The sequence below is a fragment of the Crassostrea angulata genome, chromosome 6 (assembly GCF_025612915.1).
Source record: "Crassostrea angulata isolate pt1a10 chromosome 6, ASM2561291v2, whole genome shotgun sequence".
Lineage (NCBI taxonomy): Eukaryota > Metazoa > Mollusca > Bivalvia > Ostreida > Ostreidae > Magallana > Magallana angulata.
The window spans coordinates 23,538,299-23,555,773 of NC_069116.1; the positions used below are offsets into that span (position 1 = coordinate 23,538,299).

The following is a 17,475-nucleotide window of genomic DNA, read 5'->3' on the forward strand; positions in this document are numbered from 1 at the left end:
TCCCCCTCTGACAACGAGGATGAAAGAGGCGAAAATAAAACAGGGGCGAATATTTCCCTGTATACAGTATTCAAAATTTAAACTTTGACTTCAGTCTCTTCTCAGTTATGGTCATGGGTCCTGTTTGATTATACAACTTCTTGGACCTTGAACTATCATTATTATACATGCTTGAGGTGTCTAGAATTATGTACCTTGACTACAGCATGTCCGTCCCCTGCCTTGTTTTTGACAGCACCCCTGCTCCCTTCAGTCAGGTACCTAGCCCTGTGTTGTTCCTCGGGCTGGTCCTGGATCTGAATCTCATACCCTGGCACGCGGCATGGGAACTGCTGGTTCAGGGACAAATCACGTAGTCTTTGTCGGGATCGCGTCACATGATTCGTACTTATTTTGGGAGACAGCTGTATATGTGTGATCTCTGGAACATTTAACTCTTCTGGGTCGAAGTCCGGTCTCAAGGAGGAAATTATACTGGAAAATAAAGAGGCCCCATCAGCTTTATGTTCAAATTCATCTATAATTTGCAAACATATCAATGATTTTTTTCATGTGTATATTGACTAGCTTCTACAGACAATTTAAAAACAAAACTCCAACACTTAAAAAGCAAACTCAATAACTTGATAATCTTGACAATGAATGAAATTAAAAATTCTAAATTCTATTATTTCAAGCAGCAAAATTTGAATAACCATGGTAACAGGATAAAAAAAAGAAAGAAACCTTTCTTACCTCACTGAAGATGTACTACTTGTATCGGTCTTTTCTTTTTCTCCACTAAAGGTAAAAATTGGTGACACATCAGCCCCAAACTTCGTAAAGGTGAACTCTGATGTACGAGACGTAGCACTTCCTGCGTCAAACAAACTGTCAGGCTCACAGTCCACAACAGTCGTCCCAGCATTTGAATTTCTGTGGGTCTTGAGAGATTTCTTGGGCTCATGATTGACAACATCCCAAGCAAACTCTTCCACTTTTACATCCTCGTCATGTTCAATCCTAAGCTGTTCAGACTTGGCAATAAGAGTTGACTGTGTGTTCGTCTCAAATAACACAGGCGATGACACAGAGCTGTGAACACCTATTTCTGGACTCAAAGGGCTACAGTTGGATGTTGGACTATCAATCACTGAGGACTCCACTCCACTTGTCAATAGATTATGCAACACAGAGGTCTTGTCTTGGGAGGAGTCGTCTTTGGATGAGATACAGTTGTAGTTCATTAATGACTGCGTATTATTAGAGTTCTGGTGATACAACACCTGGTCATTGGTCGTGGAGTCCACACTGTCCATTTGTAGAGTCACAGATCTGCTATTGTTGGAGTGGTTGTTTAGGATGATGTCACTTGAGGTTCTGACTTCGCCATATGAACTAGAACTACAAAGAAACACATCGGAGCTGCCTAGACTAGAGACTGTTCTTGGACTGGAAATTTGTGTGAGGGTGGGCTGAAAAGAAGCATTGCCGAGAGAGAGGGAATGGATAGGGGTTGCTGTACATGAGATCTTCATCAGGTTCCCTGCATTGCCAGCTGAAGACACTGGGGAGGCAACCTTTAGGGGAGAAGCGGTGAGAAGTGCCTTTAACTTGTTCATGTTTTCCAATTTCTCTGCTGATATTTTTACATCTTGATCTGATACGGGCAAAGCTGAAATAAACAATATATTATTCCCACATTTAAGAAAGTACATTTCAAAACTCCTGTTCATTCAACTTAAAACCAGTTTTTCAAAATTACCTATCCATTTAGTATTCTTAAACCTCTGTTTTAATCATCATCAAATATAATAATAACCAATAGTGATAAGGGAATCATTACCGAATGTGAGGGAGTTGGAGGCGACAGGACTGGTCTTAATGGGCTGGCTTATTAGAATTATCCCATTGGTTCCGGAGACCTGGATTGCTGTCAACCCTGTAAGATACAATGTTGTCAGTTACAGAGCTTTCCACATCATTTCTTTGATTAGAATGCCATTTCTATTGTATGGTGAGCCTAGCCTAGTAATTTTCTTACTTCTTGCTGGCCAACATGCAGTTTATTGGTATCTCTCTGGATATCACTCACAACAGAGACAATATCACCACTGCATATTACAGGGTTAACATTTCACAAAACATACAAGTACTTCAGTGCTTAATTAATGATGCTTTCAATTTTAAAAAAAAAAAATGAAAAAAAAAAAAATGTCATTGGACACTTCCATTCTTCCGTTTAAAAAAATTATGTAATTGTTTTACACATGCTAAATAGAGAATTGTCAAGGAATGAACAGAGTACAGAGAGTGTATATGATTACATTTCTTATGATCTGTATATTGATTAGGTTTAGATTCTTTCCTTGTATATAGTTGTGCATATTTTGTCCTCATAAAACATTAGAAATCACTCTTACTCATCTCATCTCATGAGTTTCACAATTTTTATATTTATCGTATGTTCCATACTTGTTTAAAACCATACCGACCAATTCAAGGCAGTATGGTTATCAAAAACACAGAAATTCAAAGAAAATTACATTAAATTACATTATATCCATTCTATTCCCCACAACCCAATATGATAAATAAAGTTCAATGATAATGTACCAGGTCAATTTGTTTTGTCAAGCCAACATTGTTCAGGGTAATGTACTTATGGTGTATAGAGAAGGATTACGTTGACCGATGAGATCAGTCTGAACACACGTGGTGGGTTAGTCACGTGTTCGGTGTTCACCATAAGGTATTAGGCAGACCACTGTTTACTAGGAAGTTTTTCCTTATCTCAAAGAGGCAAGATTGTTAAACATTCACATTGTATCAATTTTACTTCCGCACTGCATTACCATATACTTGTGTGTCTCTTTTGAGGGATGAAAATTTGACAAATTTAACAAATGAAAAGATTTATCTTATATGTATGGATGATAGCAACTGCCAGCACTGTCTATACCAGCGTCTATAGTCTCATGGATGTTGGACACATCAAAGTTTCCCAGCTGATCAAATAAAATTCAAGTTGATGGAACCTCTGTAGCACATTGACGGTACATGTACAACTATTGAATACCAAGATTTAGTATATGTGCACAACAACTCAATGACTTAGGTTATTTACAAGCATTACACTTCTAGAAATAAGAGGAAAATACTACTTGTTAAAAAACTGTTTGCCCTCTTTCAAAACAACAAAAAGGTAACCATCTTGGAAACTTAATTATCAACATTCTAACCATAAAAGTTTTTTGCTTTTGTTTTTAAGTTTAATATCCAATTCTTGTTTATTTAGAGGTACTGGCATTCAAAATATACTTTTCTTTTCCTGTCTTGGAAAAATTTCCACTTCTATTAAATTTCATCCTTTTATTGTGAATTCAGAAGAGTACAAACAATTTAAAATTTTTTAAAAAGCCTCTTACTAGTAGGTAAACAATTTACTAAGATACTAAAATAAATGAAATAGATTCCCAAACTGAGCAAAACCTTTAAAGATTCAAATATCTTGCAACATGGTAGACAATAAAAACCTTGACCTAACCGAATTTTAAAAGAAAGTGACATAATTGTGATAAAAACTAGGTCATAGGATAACGATACATTTTAAATATAAAGGTAAACTGGTCACTGAATAAATAGGTTGTAACCCAACTTAATATTGATTCCCAGACTAATCTCTTATTACTTTTATGTACAAGTCTTCAACAGGGTATTTGTCATTAATTACTTGCTTAATCAAACTCGAGGGAGAAGCATAAACCACTGAGAACACTGAAACATATTGATATGACTAAATAATAAGCCAATACAACTAACTTTGGTCAACTTTCTCAACAATTTAGTCAATTTTTTCAGAATAAAAAGAGAGAGCAGTTCCAAAGTAGACTAAAGCAAAGACAGATTGAATAAAATAACTTTGATTTCATAAATGGAGGAAAAAATGGCTGAGGAAACGGTTTTTATTCTTTTTCTATCCAACACAATATCAGAGATACAGATACAGAAGACAAGTGAAGTTGGCAATTTTTGTTCACAGAAGGCAGTTCTTTGTGATAGGTACTGGTAGGTGGTATTTATCTCCTATTAATACTTGCTAAAATATCACACACTAATCCATTACTACAGCCTGACATAATGTGACCGCCTGACCTAATTCTATTAGTCTTTTGATTTTTTATATTCAATGTAAACACATGGTTTAAAAAAAATCTGTGTTATAAGGAGTTCAGGAAAGGTAAAGATTTTAACCTGGTTTTTAAACTGCATTGTTATATACTTCAAATCCCAACTGTATATCTACATAGAGACGGCATCTAATCTCATTCTGGATTTGAGCATTTGTCACAGATGAACATAATCTTTTTTAACAGGTAACCCACGGCAGTTCACAAACATTTTCTTGAAACTGGAAACCACTTATGAACTTTGTCTCAACTTCAAGCTCTCTTATCCCTCCATAAACTCCCTTTGTTTGGTGAATGTATACGGTACTCAGTTCCCATCTGCCAACATGATTACAATTACTGCCTCATGTACAACATGTAGACATGGAGAGAAAGATGAGAGATGCCAATGTGCTGAATACCCAAAATTAGGCCCTACACAACCGGCATGTTTCTGTAAGAACTGATAACAAGCTCACAATCGAGATATAATCTAATAAAAAAACCTCTTAACTTTCAGACAAGTTTGAAAATTGAGATGATCATTAGCCATTCATGATATATAATTCAGCTTTGCTAGAGCAAGGCCAACTGTCATATCCAGCATTGTAAATCCTCCCGATCCAGAATCAAATGAGACAGAAAATCACAGAAGAAAAAGAACCACATACTTTTGGTCTGCATTGTCTGATATATATAATCCTTGTAATCCCGATACATAGAGATGAATTTCTGGTTTGGACATCTCTTGGTGTTGCAGGAGGGAGATGTTGGCAGCGACCTTGAGACAAAGTGCATTCACACATCACATGCCCCACACATTACTTTGGCAAATGATTGGCTTGAAAGCCAGCCATGACAAAAACATTAATGCCTTCTTCAAATGTTACCAAAAGATAACATGTTTCTTCGATGTTGCAAGTGTTGCATAATTTATGAATGTAACAGATGTCTTCTTTGCTCAAAACCCCCATTAGATAATATCCCTATCTAACTGTACTTTCCGGGTACTCTCGAGTCACTATTCTCCTAATATTGTCATAACAACCTCTAACTTAAATGTAAAATTTAAAATTATTCCAACAAAATCCAATGATCTCACAATTTATCCTTAATCCTAAAGTATATGGTTCTCGGTATAACTTCAAAAACCACTACATCTAGAAACATCTTTATAAATATCTATCTATGTATTTAAGGCACCAAACAGGCTTTATTTTATTTGTACTAACAGTTCAAGCTATTCATCAAAATACCTTATTTTTGCTTTGTACAAACAAAAAGTAGGGTCCTCCAAAACATTCTTCACTATATCTTGTATAATTCTGAATCAATGGCTTTATCAAACTCTAATATAACGATAAACATTTACTTGATGTCTACTAAAATAAAATATTGAATGAACAACAATTTTACACACTAATAATTTACAATACAGAAACATACTAAGTTATCCATTGCTGGTCTGTTAAGCATTTTTGACAGTAGAAGTATTAAAACATGTTTATTCTGAATTTGCTAAAAATATTTTTTTTTTCAAAATTTTTAAACCAAATATGTTGAGTAACAAATCATTAAGCAATTTTGTTTTGTTTTTTTCAAATTTATTCTAAACAGGAACAATTCTTAACCGAACAAAGCAAATGGATGTTACCAGCTAAATCCTTGTGGAGTTTTTCAAAAATTGAAACTGTAAACACATTTATTGCACTCTTTGATTTTCTAAAAACCCCAACACTTATAAAAAAATATACACACAAATATATAAAAATGGTAATCAGCAAGACAAAGAATACCTCAAAAACTGTATTTATTTCACTGAATGAAAATCAACGTAAAAGAATACTTGCCCTATTGATAAAAAGTATAGTCAATGTGTGTCTATCGAGTGCGAGACACAGCCCTAAGCCATGCAGCAGGGCTAATGACCAAAGGGCACAGTTACTGATAGAGGGGGATTCTCTGGTAATAGTGGTGCTATCATCATATTATTCAAACATTGCCTGATAACAGCACTGATACAAAAACCAACAAGAGCACCAGTACACTCAGTGCAGGTGACATAATTTATTCACCCTGCCTCTTTTCAAAACAAATTTATATGATGTTTTAGCTTTATATAAACTTAATTCAACCCTTAGTTACACTCAAGACAAATTAGGCCAAAATTCTGTATTGATTCCCAACCACTGTTTTCACCTTTTTTCTCATATTACGTAAAAAGAACCTTTGTCTGGAAAATCAAATGAAAAAAAGACAGATTATGCAATATCTGGCCTGAAGGATTTCTTTTTCCTTCAGTTTTTTTTTTACTTCTCAGAGACAGACGAGTTCAAAATGCCTGCATGTCCTTCCTTGCTTGCACATTTCATCTACATGTGTCATTTGTACTGGTATTTTTAAAGTTAGCAGTAACATTTTATACTGTTTCTTTTTCAATCTAGTCAATCACTACCATATTACTAAAATTTCAGGATTTGATAGACTTTCCAATAAAAGGATTATGATGTGCATTCATCCTTCCTGAGTGCTTTACGTAATAACTGTGCGGGTCCCCCACTCTGTTCCTGTCCACACAATGTCATCAGTTATTTGTGACATCCCGCTTTAAAAATAGCTCAATCTAAAATCCTGAACATTGGATTTTTTCTAATTACACTAAATCACACACAGTCATTTGAACTAATGCCCTTTTCTTTCCACCCCATTATTCATTAAATTATCCTGTAACCCAGTCCTCCAACATCAGTCTTATCATAACCATTTTGCTAATTCAGATTTTTATTAGTCAGACTAAATGTTACTACGCATCAGCTTTCAAAAAGATTTTGTGCAATTCAGAAAAAGAGGTCATACCTTCAATAATGACCTATATGAATATATAGTGCTGGCTATTCGCGTGTAACCTTTCATAAGGCCAAAGGGTCACTGTAATCAATAAACATACCTATCTATGGTCCATTCTGCGCAGGAAAAAGTCTACATATGCTAACCCAATTGTGATGAACACTACGCACTTCAATGTGCGGTAGAATATGTCAGCAAGTATTTACTTTCAGAAGAAGGTACATAAATGTAAGATCAGATGTGAATGGATATATATTAATAGCAAAAACTCACCCAAGGAAGATGGGGCTGACACCCCCTGCATATTGGGGGAAGATGTTCCATTCAGTGCAGAGGTTTCTGAGGATAAACAACACATACTGTAGAAACGCATATATTCATTGGGTTAATTTTTGCTCTTAAACCAAAATAAAATTTCACTGGGATTTAATTTTGTCATATCGCGGTCTCTAAAATAGATCACGTATCAACTCTGTATCTATGAATGCTTTCGTTAAAAATTAGTAATTGATTCGATTTTGTTGATTATTACTGCCAATGAAAATAATGAAATTAAACCCCCAACGAATATTTCTGCTTCAACAATGGTAAACCCCTTACAATTAAAGAACAATAGAAAATTGCAGCCATTAAATGACAACTTGCTTCAATGATAATACATTACTTCAAAATGTTCACACTCGTTAGGTAACATACTAAATTATCAATGGTGCATCAAATAAGAGAAAAAAAGAGAAGCAGAGGAAAATTTGTTTTCGAGTGTTTGTGAATTTGGTTCTTAAACTTCAAACCTGTTTTATACAGTCCTGTAATGACGATGCCCCTGTCAAATGCAACAAACTTTGTCCCGTATCACCATAACACTAAGGAACAATAATCTAAATCTGTACCACAACTCAGGGGCTGACGAATATATTTTTTAAGCACTTGCCCTCAGGCAAGTGGCTAGGCAAAATCTACTTGCCCTACCTTAATTTATCTACTAGCCCTACCAATTTGTTTAAATTTTTTTTTAAATAAAAATAAACAATACAAATACTATCTGTGCAATGTTTAGCCATTTATTTTAATTTTTTCTTTCACAGAGGAAAGTTTAAAATGTCACTTGTTAACAAACAAGTCCCTACAGATTTTTTACTGGCCCAATCAAAAAAACAACAACCCTTGCCCAGGGTGTCAGACAATGGGATTTGTAAGCCCCTGCACAACAGGTCCATTTGTTTGATGTTTGATTAATTTACATGTACTAATCAACATAGAAATTATGAGCAAATATTCATCATGCCCTATGACAGGAAGTGGAAATGTCACAATGTCTGACAGAGTCACATTACAGCATACTGATCGACATATATTCATACATGTCATTGGACTTCAATGTACATGTACCAGTATCTACAACATCACAAATCCACAAATACTGACAACCACTATATATGAGCTTTGGTGCCAGCATCTATATATATCACAAAGTACTGGTACTGGTTGCCAGACTATATAGTCAGGAGATCAATATGCACTTCCAATCTAGCCTAGCTGGGAGAGGGCAGAGTTTGTTGTTGATTTTATTACATTCCAAATGCACTCAAATGTACTTATAATAAACTGAAGTGACACCAGGATGGAGGCCTCTCATAAGGACTTAGTATGTACAATGCACTGATCATGATGCAAAATGCAATGTAATGTAATTCAAAAGTTTACTTCATGTCATGTTGTTCATCTAGGGAGTTATAAACTAAAATAAAAAACAATCAACCTAAAAAAAAAAAAATCCCTCAAAACCTGGGACTAACATTAGATATATACGTACTTAAAATTCCTCATAACATTGAGAGCATAATTCCATGTCATTTGCAGTATGTGTATATAAAAACACATTAACTCATAATGCCACATTCTGAGGTGACATGTCACTAAACTTATCCCCAGTACGCATGGACTCATTAACCTGACAAACATGTTTGTAGCATGGTAGATTAGTCTAGATTCCGGCCATGTCCTGTATTTACCTGTGACCAGAGACCCACTGCTGGTTCCCAATAATCCACTGAGAAAATTTGTCTGGTTCCCTGAAAGATCCATTTCCTTTTCTGAAAGGACAAATAAAAAATGGAATTCAGTTGTACTATATCAAATTGTTTATTTACATAAACTGAACGCAAGGAAATAAAAAAAAATCTGATATTGTCACCAAATTTTTCGTTTTGATAACATTTAAAGTACTTTTTCATTTATTTACATACAGGTGCATAAACTCTCAATAGAATTCATCTTAAAGCGTATGCAAATTTCCACTATTTGTTTGCGATTACATACATGTATTGCTTCTATGACGTTATTTAAAAGTCTTTGAACCTACAGAATATTTGAATCGGTTGGCAATGAATACATTGAAAAACATTTAAAAAATGATCAATAAAATAAACTTGGCAGAGCTATTGGTTTGTTAAGAAAAAAAAATCCAATGGCAAAAGATGCAAAATATCAAGAGACAAGTCAGTTTTATCAAATGAATGTCTACTTACAGACTTCAGCAAAGTCATTGAAATAAATATAAAACAGGAAATACATTTATAAAGATATGTTATTAATGAAATATTCTTTCATATTTCTCAAGACATGTTACATATTCCTACACTTATCATAAAAAAATAAAAATTTTGTATGTCATGACTACAGAAGTAAAAACATCATTACTGTATTCATACAAGTTTACGATTACAGTGCTTGAATGCCAATCCTTAAACCGCTTGTTCATACATGTGCAACCTCAGCTGATTTTTACACGGAGAAGAAAGGTTCTAACTTTTCGTTCTTTTTACTAGATCTTCTTAGAGGCAGCTAGAACCTATATTTAGTTAAATAATAGAAAAGTTATTAATTAATGCTAAAAAGTTTATAAAAATTTGTACAGGCAACATACCAGGAGGTGGTAGGTATTGCAAAAGACTGGCTAGCTGACTCCATCCAATCTTTGTTAACGGTTGGAGTACATTGGATGGAGTTCAAAATATAATTCAAATAAAAAAAGTTTCAAACATATTTGGCCCTCATTTGGTCACATACATATTCAGGTATTCCATTATATGATATTATCTTTTGACAAAATCTTTATTTTTCCCAGATGTTTCCATACTCAAATGCTAATTATAATAATACAATAGAAATAAAACATTTATAAATTTGAACAAAAAAATATATTTATCATTTGGGCTCTACATAATTATACTGTCTCTGATTATATCGCAGGTTCCACTGTTTGAGGTAGAATCCAAAAAAATAGCAATCCTGTTTTTTCCGCAATTTTTGAGCCACAAAGAGTTCCAAGACTCCCAGATGAGTGCAAACAAGGTAGTCAAATGTATCGGCATATAAAAATTTTATCATGAGTAAAGTTTTTCTAGAGAGGTAGCAAATTAAACAGCCTAGTCTATTTGATGAAAAACCTAAATAAAAATCATATTATCAAATGCATATTGATTTAGTAACTTTGTTTCCATGAAGAATCATATTTCAACTCAAAAAAAAATAAATAATTAAAACTGTTCATTATAACTAAACAAGGTTTCCAGATATTCAATGACACAATACAATGGAACCCTTTATTTTTCAAAGTAAATAAGACTTGTGATTTAAATATAGCACACATATACAAAGTAAGTTGAGAAAACAATGTTCCAAAGAAAAGCTAGTCAAAACAAGCACTTAATGACATGTTAAAATGAAAACTTGGTATATATCTTTTATCAGAGAAAAAAAATTAAGAACGATGATATTATCAGACACCAGTATCATCGGAGGCCCTAAATTCGTTAGGTCCTACAGTGAGTAGAGTCGTGTCCCTTTCGTTTCCCTCGCGTATCTCACAAGATTTATTTAGTCCCAGGTTGATAAAAAAAAAAAGTAGTACCGGGTATTACACAGTCATACTAAGGAATAGAAGACCTTTGTGTGTAGTCATTATTAATCTAGTTTACAAGTTTAACCAACTGGCAAGTGCCTAATTTGGCATGAATTCTTAGACTAACGACTCATGGACTCCAAAGATATACAAAATTTCAGAAATATATATCTTTAGAGTGAAGAAAGCTCAAATGAATTCAATGTAAATATCAACCATCTGGTGGACTTTTTCATTTTTTATTTTTGCATTTTAAAAATTGTACTACAGACCACCCACTGACTTTTATTAGGCTTAATCAAATAACTTTACAAATTACACACGATTTCAATTTTGTTTCAAACTGGTGTGTTAATAACATATTTTACTAAACTGTCTTCAACTATCTTTTAATAGAATGTATCTGCTGTACTTTCAGTTTAGGCTATAGGCCTATAACACATATTTTTGTTCACTTTAGATCCGCCACCGATTTTTGTTTCTATTGTGGACACGTGATCAAGTAAACTTTGATCGCTACCTTGCCGTTATCGGACATTGATATCACTAATGAGCAGACTACCCGATACGTATGTAAGTCGTAAATAATAATTTATTTTCAAGCCCGTTTAGATATATATATATATCAATTATCATTGCAGAAAACAATGGAATGTGCTTTTTGTAGTGCATTAATGGCTGACGGCAGCCATTTTGAAAATTAATTCAGGCACCTACCTTATTATATGTTTTGTTTTGAAATTCCCGTGATGAACGTATTGATATATTAAAATCAATCTCTTTTTGCATAACTATGTCCAAAATATCTTTATACATCACAGTCTTTAGATATGTCGCGAAATCTATGTATTTTTAGCACATTTCCCGTATCTGAGTCGCCCTCTCGTTTGTGAATACATTAACCCGTTAACAGAATGGGCATAGACCGAAGGCTTGTTACTTTACTGCATTCTGATTGGTTCATTTTCGACAACAGATTACGCAATCAATTTAACTCATGTCGCATGTACTTATAATATTGACTATTAAACAAAAGTTTAAAGAAGATAGAAAATGAATTAGAACATACGCAGTTATAAAGAAAGTTATTCATTAGTATTCCAATTCTACAAAACATACCACGTTCATTTATAAAAGTCCATCGATCTGTTCCTGAGCAAATATATATTACAAGGCTGTATATAGATATGGTCCTAAATGTCAGTTTACACAATAGTCTCCGGTTTGAAGCAGTTCCAAGCAGAATTAAACATTCCTCACCTATTGTTAAAGAAGAGTACTAATATTTATGGAAGATTAATTGTGTACAAAGAAAAATAAATGGATGTTATGGACAATATACATTGTATAACGCATGCTCCCCTGAAAAAAATATGTTTTAGAAAGTCTTTCACTAATAAATTGGTAAAATGATCATGCACTAAATTCTTGTTAAATTCAGCATAACACTGAACACTTTTAAGGCGAGATTTGCATTTGTGTTTTAATGTTTTTTTCAGGAATTTTTTTTTTTTTTTGGGGGGGGGGGGGGGTTGGTTGGTAGGTTGACTTATATGATCCGCATGGCTTCGTCATCAGAGTGGACCTCTATTAGCTTGTATCTGGAAGTTTTCATATAGCAAGATCAAAGCTCTATAAAAAGCGTTAAAAGCATATTACAAACTGAGAAGTGATTTTATTAATTGAAATCCTGGAATTAAAACCAGTATATCGGACAGTATACGTACGTATAGATTTGACTCCACCATTAAACCAATTCTTTTGTATTTAACGGAGATGAGTGAGGTGTAAGCAATATATGTAGTATATATAATAAGGCAAAAAGTTGGAAATTGAAGACTGTTATTAAAATGTACCCTGTGAAAGAATACACCTTAAATTCAGTAATCATATTCTTAATGTTCAAAAGAATTAAACGTCAAATTTTGCAATATTGTCTGAATGAGGAACGCCCCCCCCCCCCCCCCCCCCCTGCATTATTTGTTTTGATGATGTCAAATTGTTCACCAGAAAATTGGTATAGATTTGAAATTTTTTTCAACAGAATTTCATTTACTTAAGAATGAATATGAATTTAGTATGAATCTTTAACTCGGAAGAACTCATGGTTTGCATTTAAACGAAATTAAAATACTGAATATCAAAAATGAAGTAATTTATTACTAGAAACATGCATGCTAATGTGTCATAAAACCTTAAAAGATTATTATGTAAAAGAAAAATGGTATTCAGTTCTGAAGGCAAATTAAGCACATATGTTTAACTCAAACAATATTGGGGTAATGAGAATTATTTATAAGTGGTTAAAATTTTTGATCATAGAAAATATCAATGTAAATTATGAATTTCCTGTCACGTGAATTTATATAACGAAAAGTGTTTAAAATTTCATGATGAGAATTAATGAGGTCGTTAAAATATGAATATGAAAGCAACATTCTTTGAAATTTTCATGTTAGAAAGTTTTATTGTACAATTTTAATTATGTACTTAAATGACCACTAAAATAATGGTTTACAAATATCTGTTTGTCATGTTTTTAAGAAAAAGGCACTGATTTGTTTATTTTTTAGCTCACATGAGCTGAAAGCTCAAGTGAGCTTTTCTGATCAAAATTTGTCCGTTGTCTGTCGGCGTTGGCGCTGGCGGCGTTGTCATTGTTGTAAACTTTTCACATTTTCATCTTCTTCTCCAGTACCACTGGGTAAATTTCAACCAAACTTGGCACAAAGCATCCACACCCTCTTCAAAGGGGAGATAATGTAGAATTATTGAATATTTATTGGTATTTTTAAAAAAATTCTTCTGAAAAACTACTAGGCCACAAAAACTGTAACTTGTATGGAAGAATCCTCAGGTAGTGCATATTCAAGTTTGTTCAAATCATGGTCCCCGGGGATAGGGTGGGGCCACAATGAGGGGGTGGATTTTTACATAAGAATGTATAGAGAAAATCTTAAAAAATCTTCTTTTTAAAATCTTAGGAAAAGCAGAAAAGATTAAACTTGTGTAGAGCATCCTCAGATAGTGTAGATTCAAGTTTATTTTAAGTTATGGTCCCTGTGGGTAGGGTGGGGCCACAATGGGGGGATGAATTTTACATAAGAATATATAGAGAAAATCTTCTGGGAAATTTTTTAATCAAAAAGCAGTAACTTGTGTGAGATCATGGGTTGTGCAGATTAAAATTTGATGAAACCATGATTCCCTAGAAAAAAGTGGTGCCATAAAGTGGGAGGAGGGGGTTTATATTGGAACAGAGAAAAATCTTCTTAGAGCTACAACAACAAAAGGGCTTGATATTTACCATAAAGATATGTGGATAGAAATTGACAGATTTTAACAATTTTTTGAGCAAGATCTACAGTACTTAGTTGTCAAGATATTTTGATTTTGATACTGTAATGCTTATTTGATCAGAGTTAATGCAATTGTTGCTCAGGTGAGCGATTTGGCCTCTGGGCCTCATGTTTTGGCAGTCCTGTACAAAAATGATAATGATTTTGCTACAGGAATCTTTATGATGATAAAATATAATGATTTGATTTCACCTTATTAATCATAAAGATGTAAGTTACGCACAAAATTATCTTAATAGTATCAGCATGTTTTGACAGCAAAATAAAGCTTATATATTGCTCTAAGAAAATTGGGCTTATCCACATTCATTGTACCATGCAATATTTGTGACAACGCACTTTAAAAAAATTACGCACTTTGAAAAAAAAGAATTCAAAGTGCGTTAAATTTGGGACAAAATCAAAATCCAGACATATCATAGTTACCAACGTCCCTTTGACCCCCCCCCCCCCTCCACCCACACTTTCCCTAGCAACCAATCCCTCTGGGGAGGTGAAATAATGCATGAATATGCGCTTGATTTTACTGTTTGTTTCACCATATCGCCGAATCTAAAATAGTTTGCACACTTTATCACATTAAACTAGCGAAAGTTGGTATTGCGACCCCCACCACAACAAAATGACTTTCAATATTAACCGATGATCACTTATCCACGAAACTTTTAATTATAATAGTTTAATTGTAATTATGAATATCTTTTAGGGGTTTTGTTGATATATGCACTATATATAGACTTCTCTATTTTTTGGCTCTCCGCCAACTTGAAGTCTCACTGATATAGCAGTATTCCTTAAAGTTTATGATTTCAGCTTTCCATAAAATTTATTTAAGGATTGGTGTTGATTCACAAGAAATACAGTGATATGGCAAGCAAAATGTTAAAACAAAATCAGGACAGATGCAAAATGAAAACACAAGATAGACGCATATGCATAAATTAATGAATATATAATGAATATATAAAATGAGAAACATAATATTTTATATGTTGATATTAATTTCAGGTTAGGGCAAACAGAACATTCTTATCATCATTGCAAGGATACTGTTTACCAGCATGACAGTTTATGACAAACTTAATTAGAATAGTGAGAAAAATGGCTTCAAGTTCCAGCGGACCAGGTACAGTATATGAAAGTAGTTGACTAGCTGCATACGCCCCTGAACTTGTATCATGAGATATCCATTAAGTTAACAAAATTCTAGGGAAACTAAATAATGAGTTGATTTTTTTATATTAAAAAGTGTATTAAGCTTATGAATTAAGTTCTATTTAAACTATATTGGGTAAATTTGGCGGTGAACTTTTATTTCTTTTACCAAAGGAGTCCCGTTGCTAGTAGGTATACAAACTGGTAATTGCAATGTACATGCAAATGGCGGAGGGTTCAGAAATTGTACAATGTATACAAAAATATATAACCATCCAAAATTCGTACGTGACACATCAAAATAAGTTACGAGACCAAAAAAAAAAACCCAAAAAACCAAACCAAAAAAAAAACACCCATGAAAACATCATATGTAACATTGACTTGTAATTAAATTTCCCTTCTGTTTTAGTTTATAAAGACATAGAACTAAAATCTATACATTAAGGTTCTCCGATCCTTAGCCTCAAAGTATTTTTTTTCATTATCAAATTGTTATTTATCCTTCAAAATTTATAAATGAAATGAAAATAAAAATAAATTTTTTTATGGCATCCATGCATTTTACAAAGTTATTGTAGTTTTGGCCACTATGACTAAGATAGATAACGTATACAAGTTAATGAATTGTTATGAAAGTTATAATAGATAACGTATACAAGTTGAGATCAAATTATAAAAAAAACCCGGATGTACAGGTGAGGTGCATCGGTAGCTCGAACACCTCTTCCTATAGTCTCCGTGAAGCCACTAAACCAAGCAGTTCGTTGAATGGTTATGCGATTTATTAAGATTATAAAAGACAGATTTAAGGTAAGAATAAAAACATTCCGGATAATTTAGAGTTATCGAACTTTGCCAGGATCGGAAATTGTTAATTATGATTAAAAAAAAAAAGCAGAGGCGAATAAAGGATTTCGATCATGTATAAAGTTTATCTATTGAACATAAATTTAATTTGAACTTCAGGTCATTTTAAATCAGAATTTTTGACTTTGATCTATCATCCCTGTTTTGGTTTCACCACAGCTGTTGTTTCAACAACGGAGGAGATTCGGGAACGCATGAGCAAGTTCGACCTTCGATTGAGAGATGCTAATTTTACTAAACCAGAGGGATTTGTTTCAGCAAGCGTTCTTGTTCCCCTGTTCATCCGAGACGGAAAAGTTCAAGTTCTCCTGACTGTGCGGTCAAAACATTTGCGATCCCATGCTGGATTAGTTGCATTTCCGGGAGGTCACATGGATGAAGATGACCAATCAGTAATAAGCACCGCTCTCAGGGAAGCGGAAGAAGAAACTGGACTTCCTGCGAAGGATGTGGATGTCATAGCAGTCCTTCCTCCATCTTTTGTGCGACCTAATAAATTTGTCAGTTTAGTAGTTGGAATCATTCCTTCCGATTTTGAACCGAAAATGAACGAAGCGGAGGTGTCGAAAATATTTAGTTTACCTCTTGAGAGATTTTTGAGAGACGATGTTGTGAAAAAAGATATGGTAATTGGTGAATCCGAATACATGATTTTCTTTTTCCACGACATGGTTGATGGTGAAAAGATCGAAACTTGGGGTTTTACAGCTTCGTACTGCATGCTTGTTGGGCTGGCTCTCTGTACATCCGATTACAAACTTGAAATGCAAAAAGGCGTTTATCTAGACAGACACTCTGCATTTTTAGTTAAAGCGAATGAAAATCACTTCAAGTCATTAAAGAAAGTGTTCCAATCGAAAGTATGAAATAAATTTTTAGATGATATGACTTGAGCTCCATTGGGTAAACTTTAAAAGGATTTTCCTCCTTGCAAAAACCTTATTCACTGTTTGTTATATAATTTTTTTGTTTAAGTTATTGTTTTTGTCATCTCACAATCATGTAAAATATCAATTTTGTAAAAAATCGTTTCTTTTCAAATATTTGAAATACACTGTACTACCTCAATTTTTTTCTGTACATGTTTATGGATTTTTTTTCCATGCACGTTCATTTTAATAAAGAATGTGACTTCTTTTAAAGGAGTTCTTTGCTTTTAACAAAAACTGCTTCTTTATATATAGCAGTTTTG

At 33.5% G+C, this 17,475-nt stretch overlaps 2 protein-coding genes across 10 annotated transcripts in view; one reads left to right on the forward strand and one right to left on the reverse strand.

Annotated features, from left to right (window-relative positions):
• Positions 1–11,825, reverse strand: part of LOC128188195 (nuclear factor of activated T-cells 5-like) — a 27,352-nt gene extending 15,527 nt beyond the window's left edge. For 2 of the 8 annotated variants that reach the window (XM_052859095.1, XM_052859093.1), the window contains exons 1-6: positions 9,696–9,771; positions 9,008–9,088; positions 7,269–7,334; positions 1,826–1,921; positions 736–1,654; positions 195–474 (exon numbers count right to left, since the gene is read on the reverse strand). In XM_052859095.1, the coding sequence (XP_052715055.1) occupies positions 195–474; positions 736–1,654; positions 1,826–1,921; positions 7,269–7,334; positions 9,008–9,088; positions 9,696–9,756 (1,503 nt within the window). In that variant the 5' untranslated portion in view covers positions 9,757–9,771. Of the gene's footprint in view, positions 1–194; positions 475–735; positions 1,655–1,825; positions 1,922–4,819; positions 4,962–7,268; positions 7,335–9,007; positions 9,089–9,695; positions 9,847–11,616 lie in introns of those variants that run through there. The other 6 variants (XM_052859098.1, XM_052859097.1, XM_052859102.1 and 3 more) reach the window with 6 other exon arrangements.
• Positions 9,884–17,419, forward strand: LOC128188204 (uncharacterized Nudix hydrolase NudL-like). Of its 2 annotated transcripts, none has more exons than XM_052859118.1 (3): positions 9,884–11,468; positions 15,267–15,384; positions 16,443–17,419. In XM_052859118.1, exons 2-3 carry the CDS (start codon positions 15,330–15,332, stop codon positions 17,147–17,149), a joined length of 762 nt encoding a protein of 253 aa, XP_052715078.1. In that variant the 5' UTR covers positions 9,884–11,468; positions 15,267–15,329; the 3' UTR covers positions 17,150–17,419. The 2 variants fall into 2 exon arrangements, with proteins under 2 accessions (XP_052715078.1, XP_052715077.1); XM_052859117.1 differs by having other exon boundaries at positions 9,886–11,472.
• Positions 17,420–17,475: the final 56 nt, after the last annotated feature.

What these genes read in the sequence shown, in the direction of transcription:
- LOC128188204 (XM_052859118.1), top strand. Translation starts at nt 15,330, where the DNA reads ATGACAAACTTAATTAGAATAGTGAGAAAAATGGCTTCAAGTTCCAGC. An exon ending in TTCAAGTTCCAGCGGACCAG is followed by an intron (nt 15,385 to 16,442) that starts GTACAGTATATG and finishes GTTTCACCACAG; the next exon opens with CTGTTGTTTCAACAACGGAG.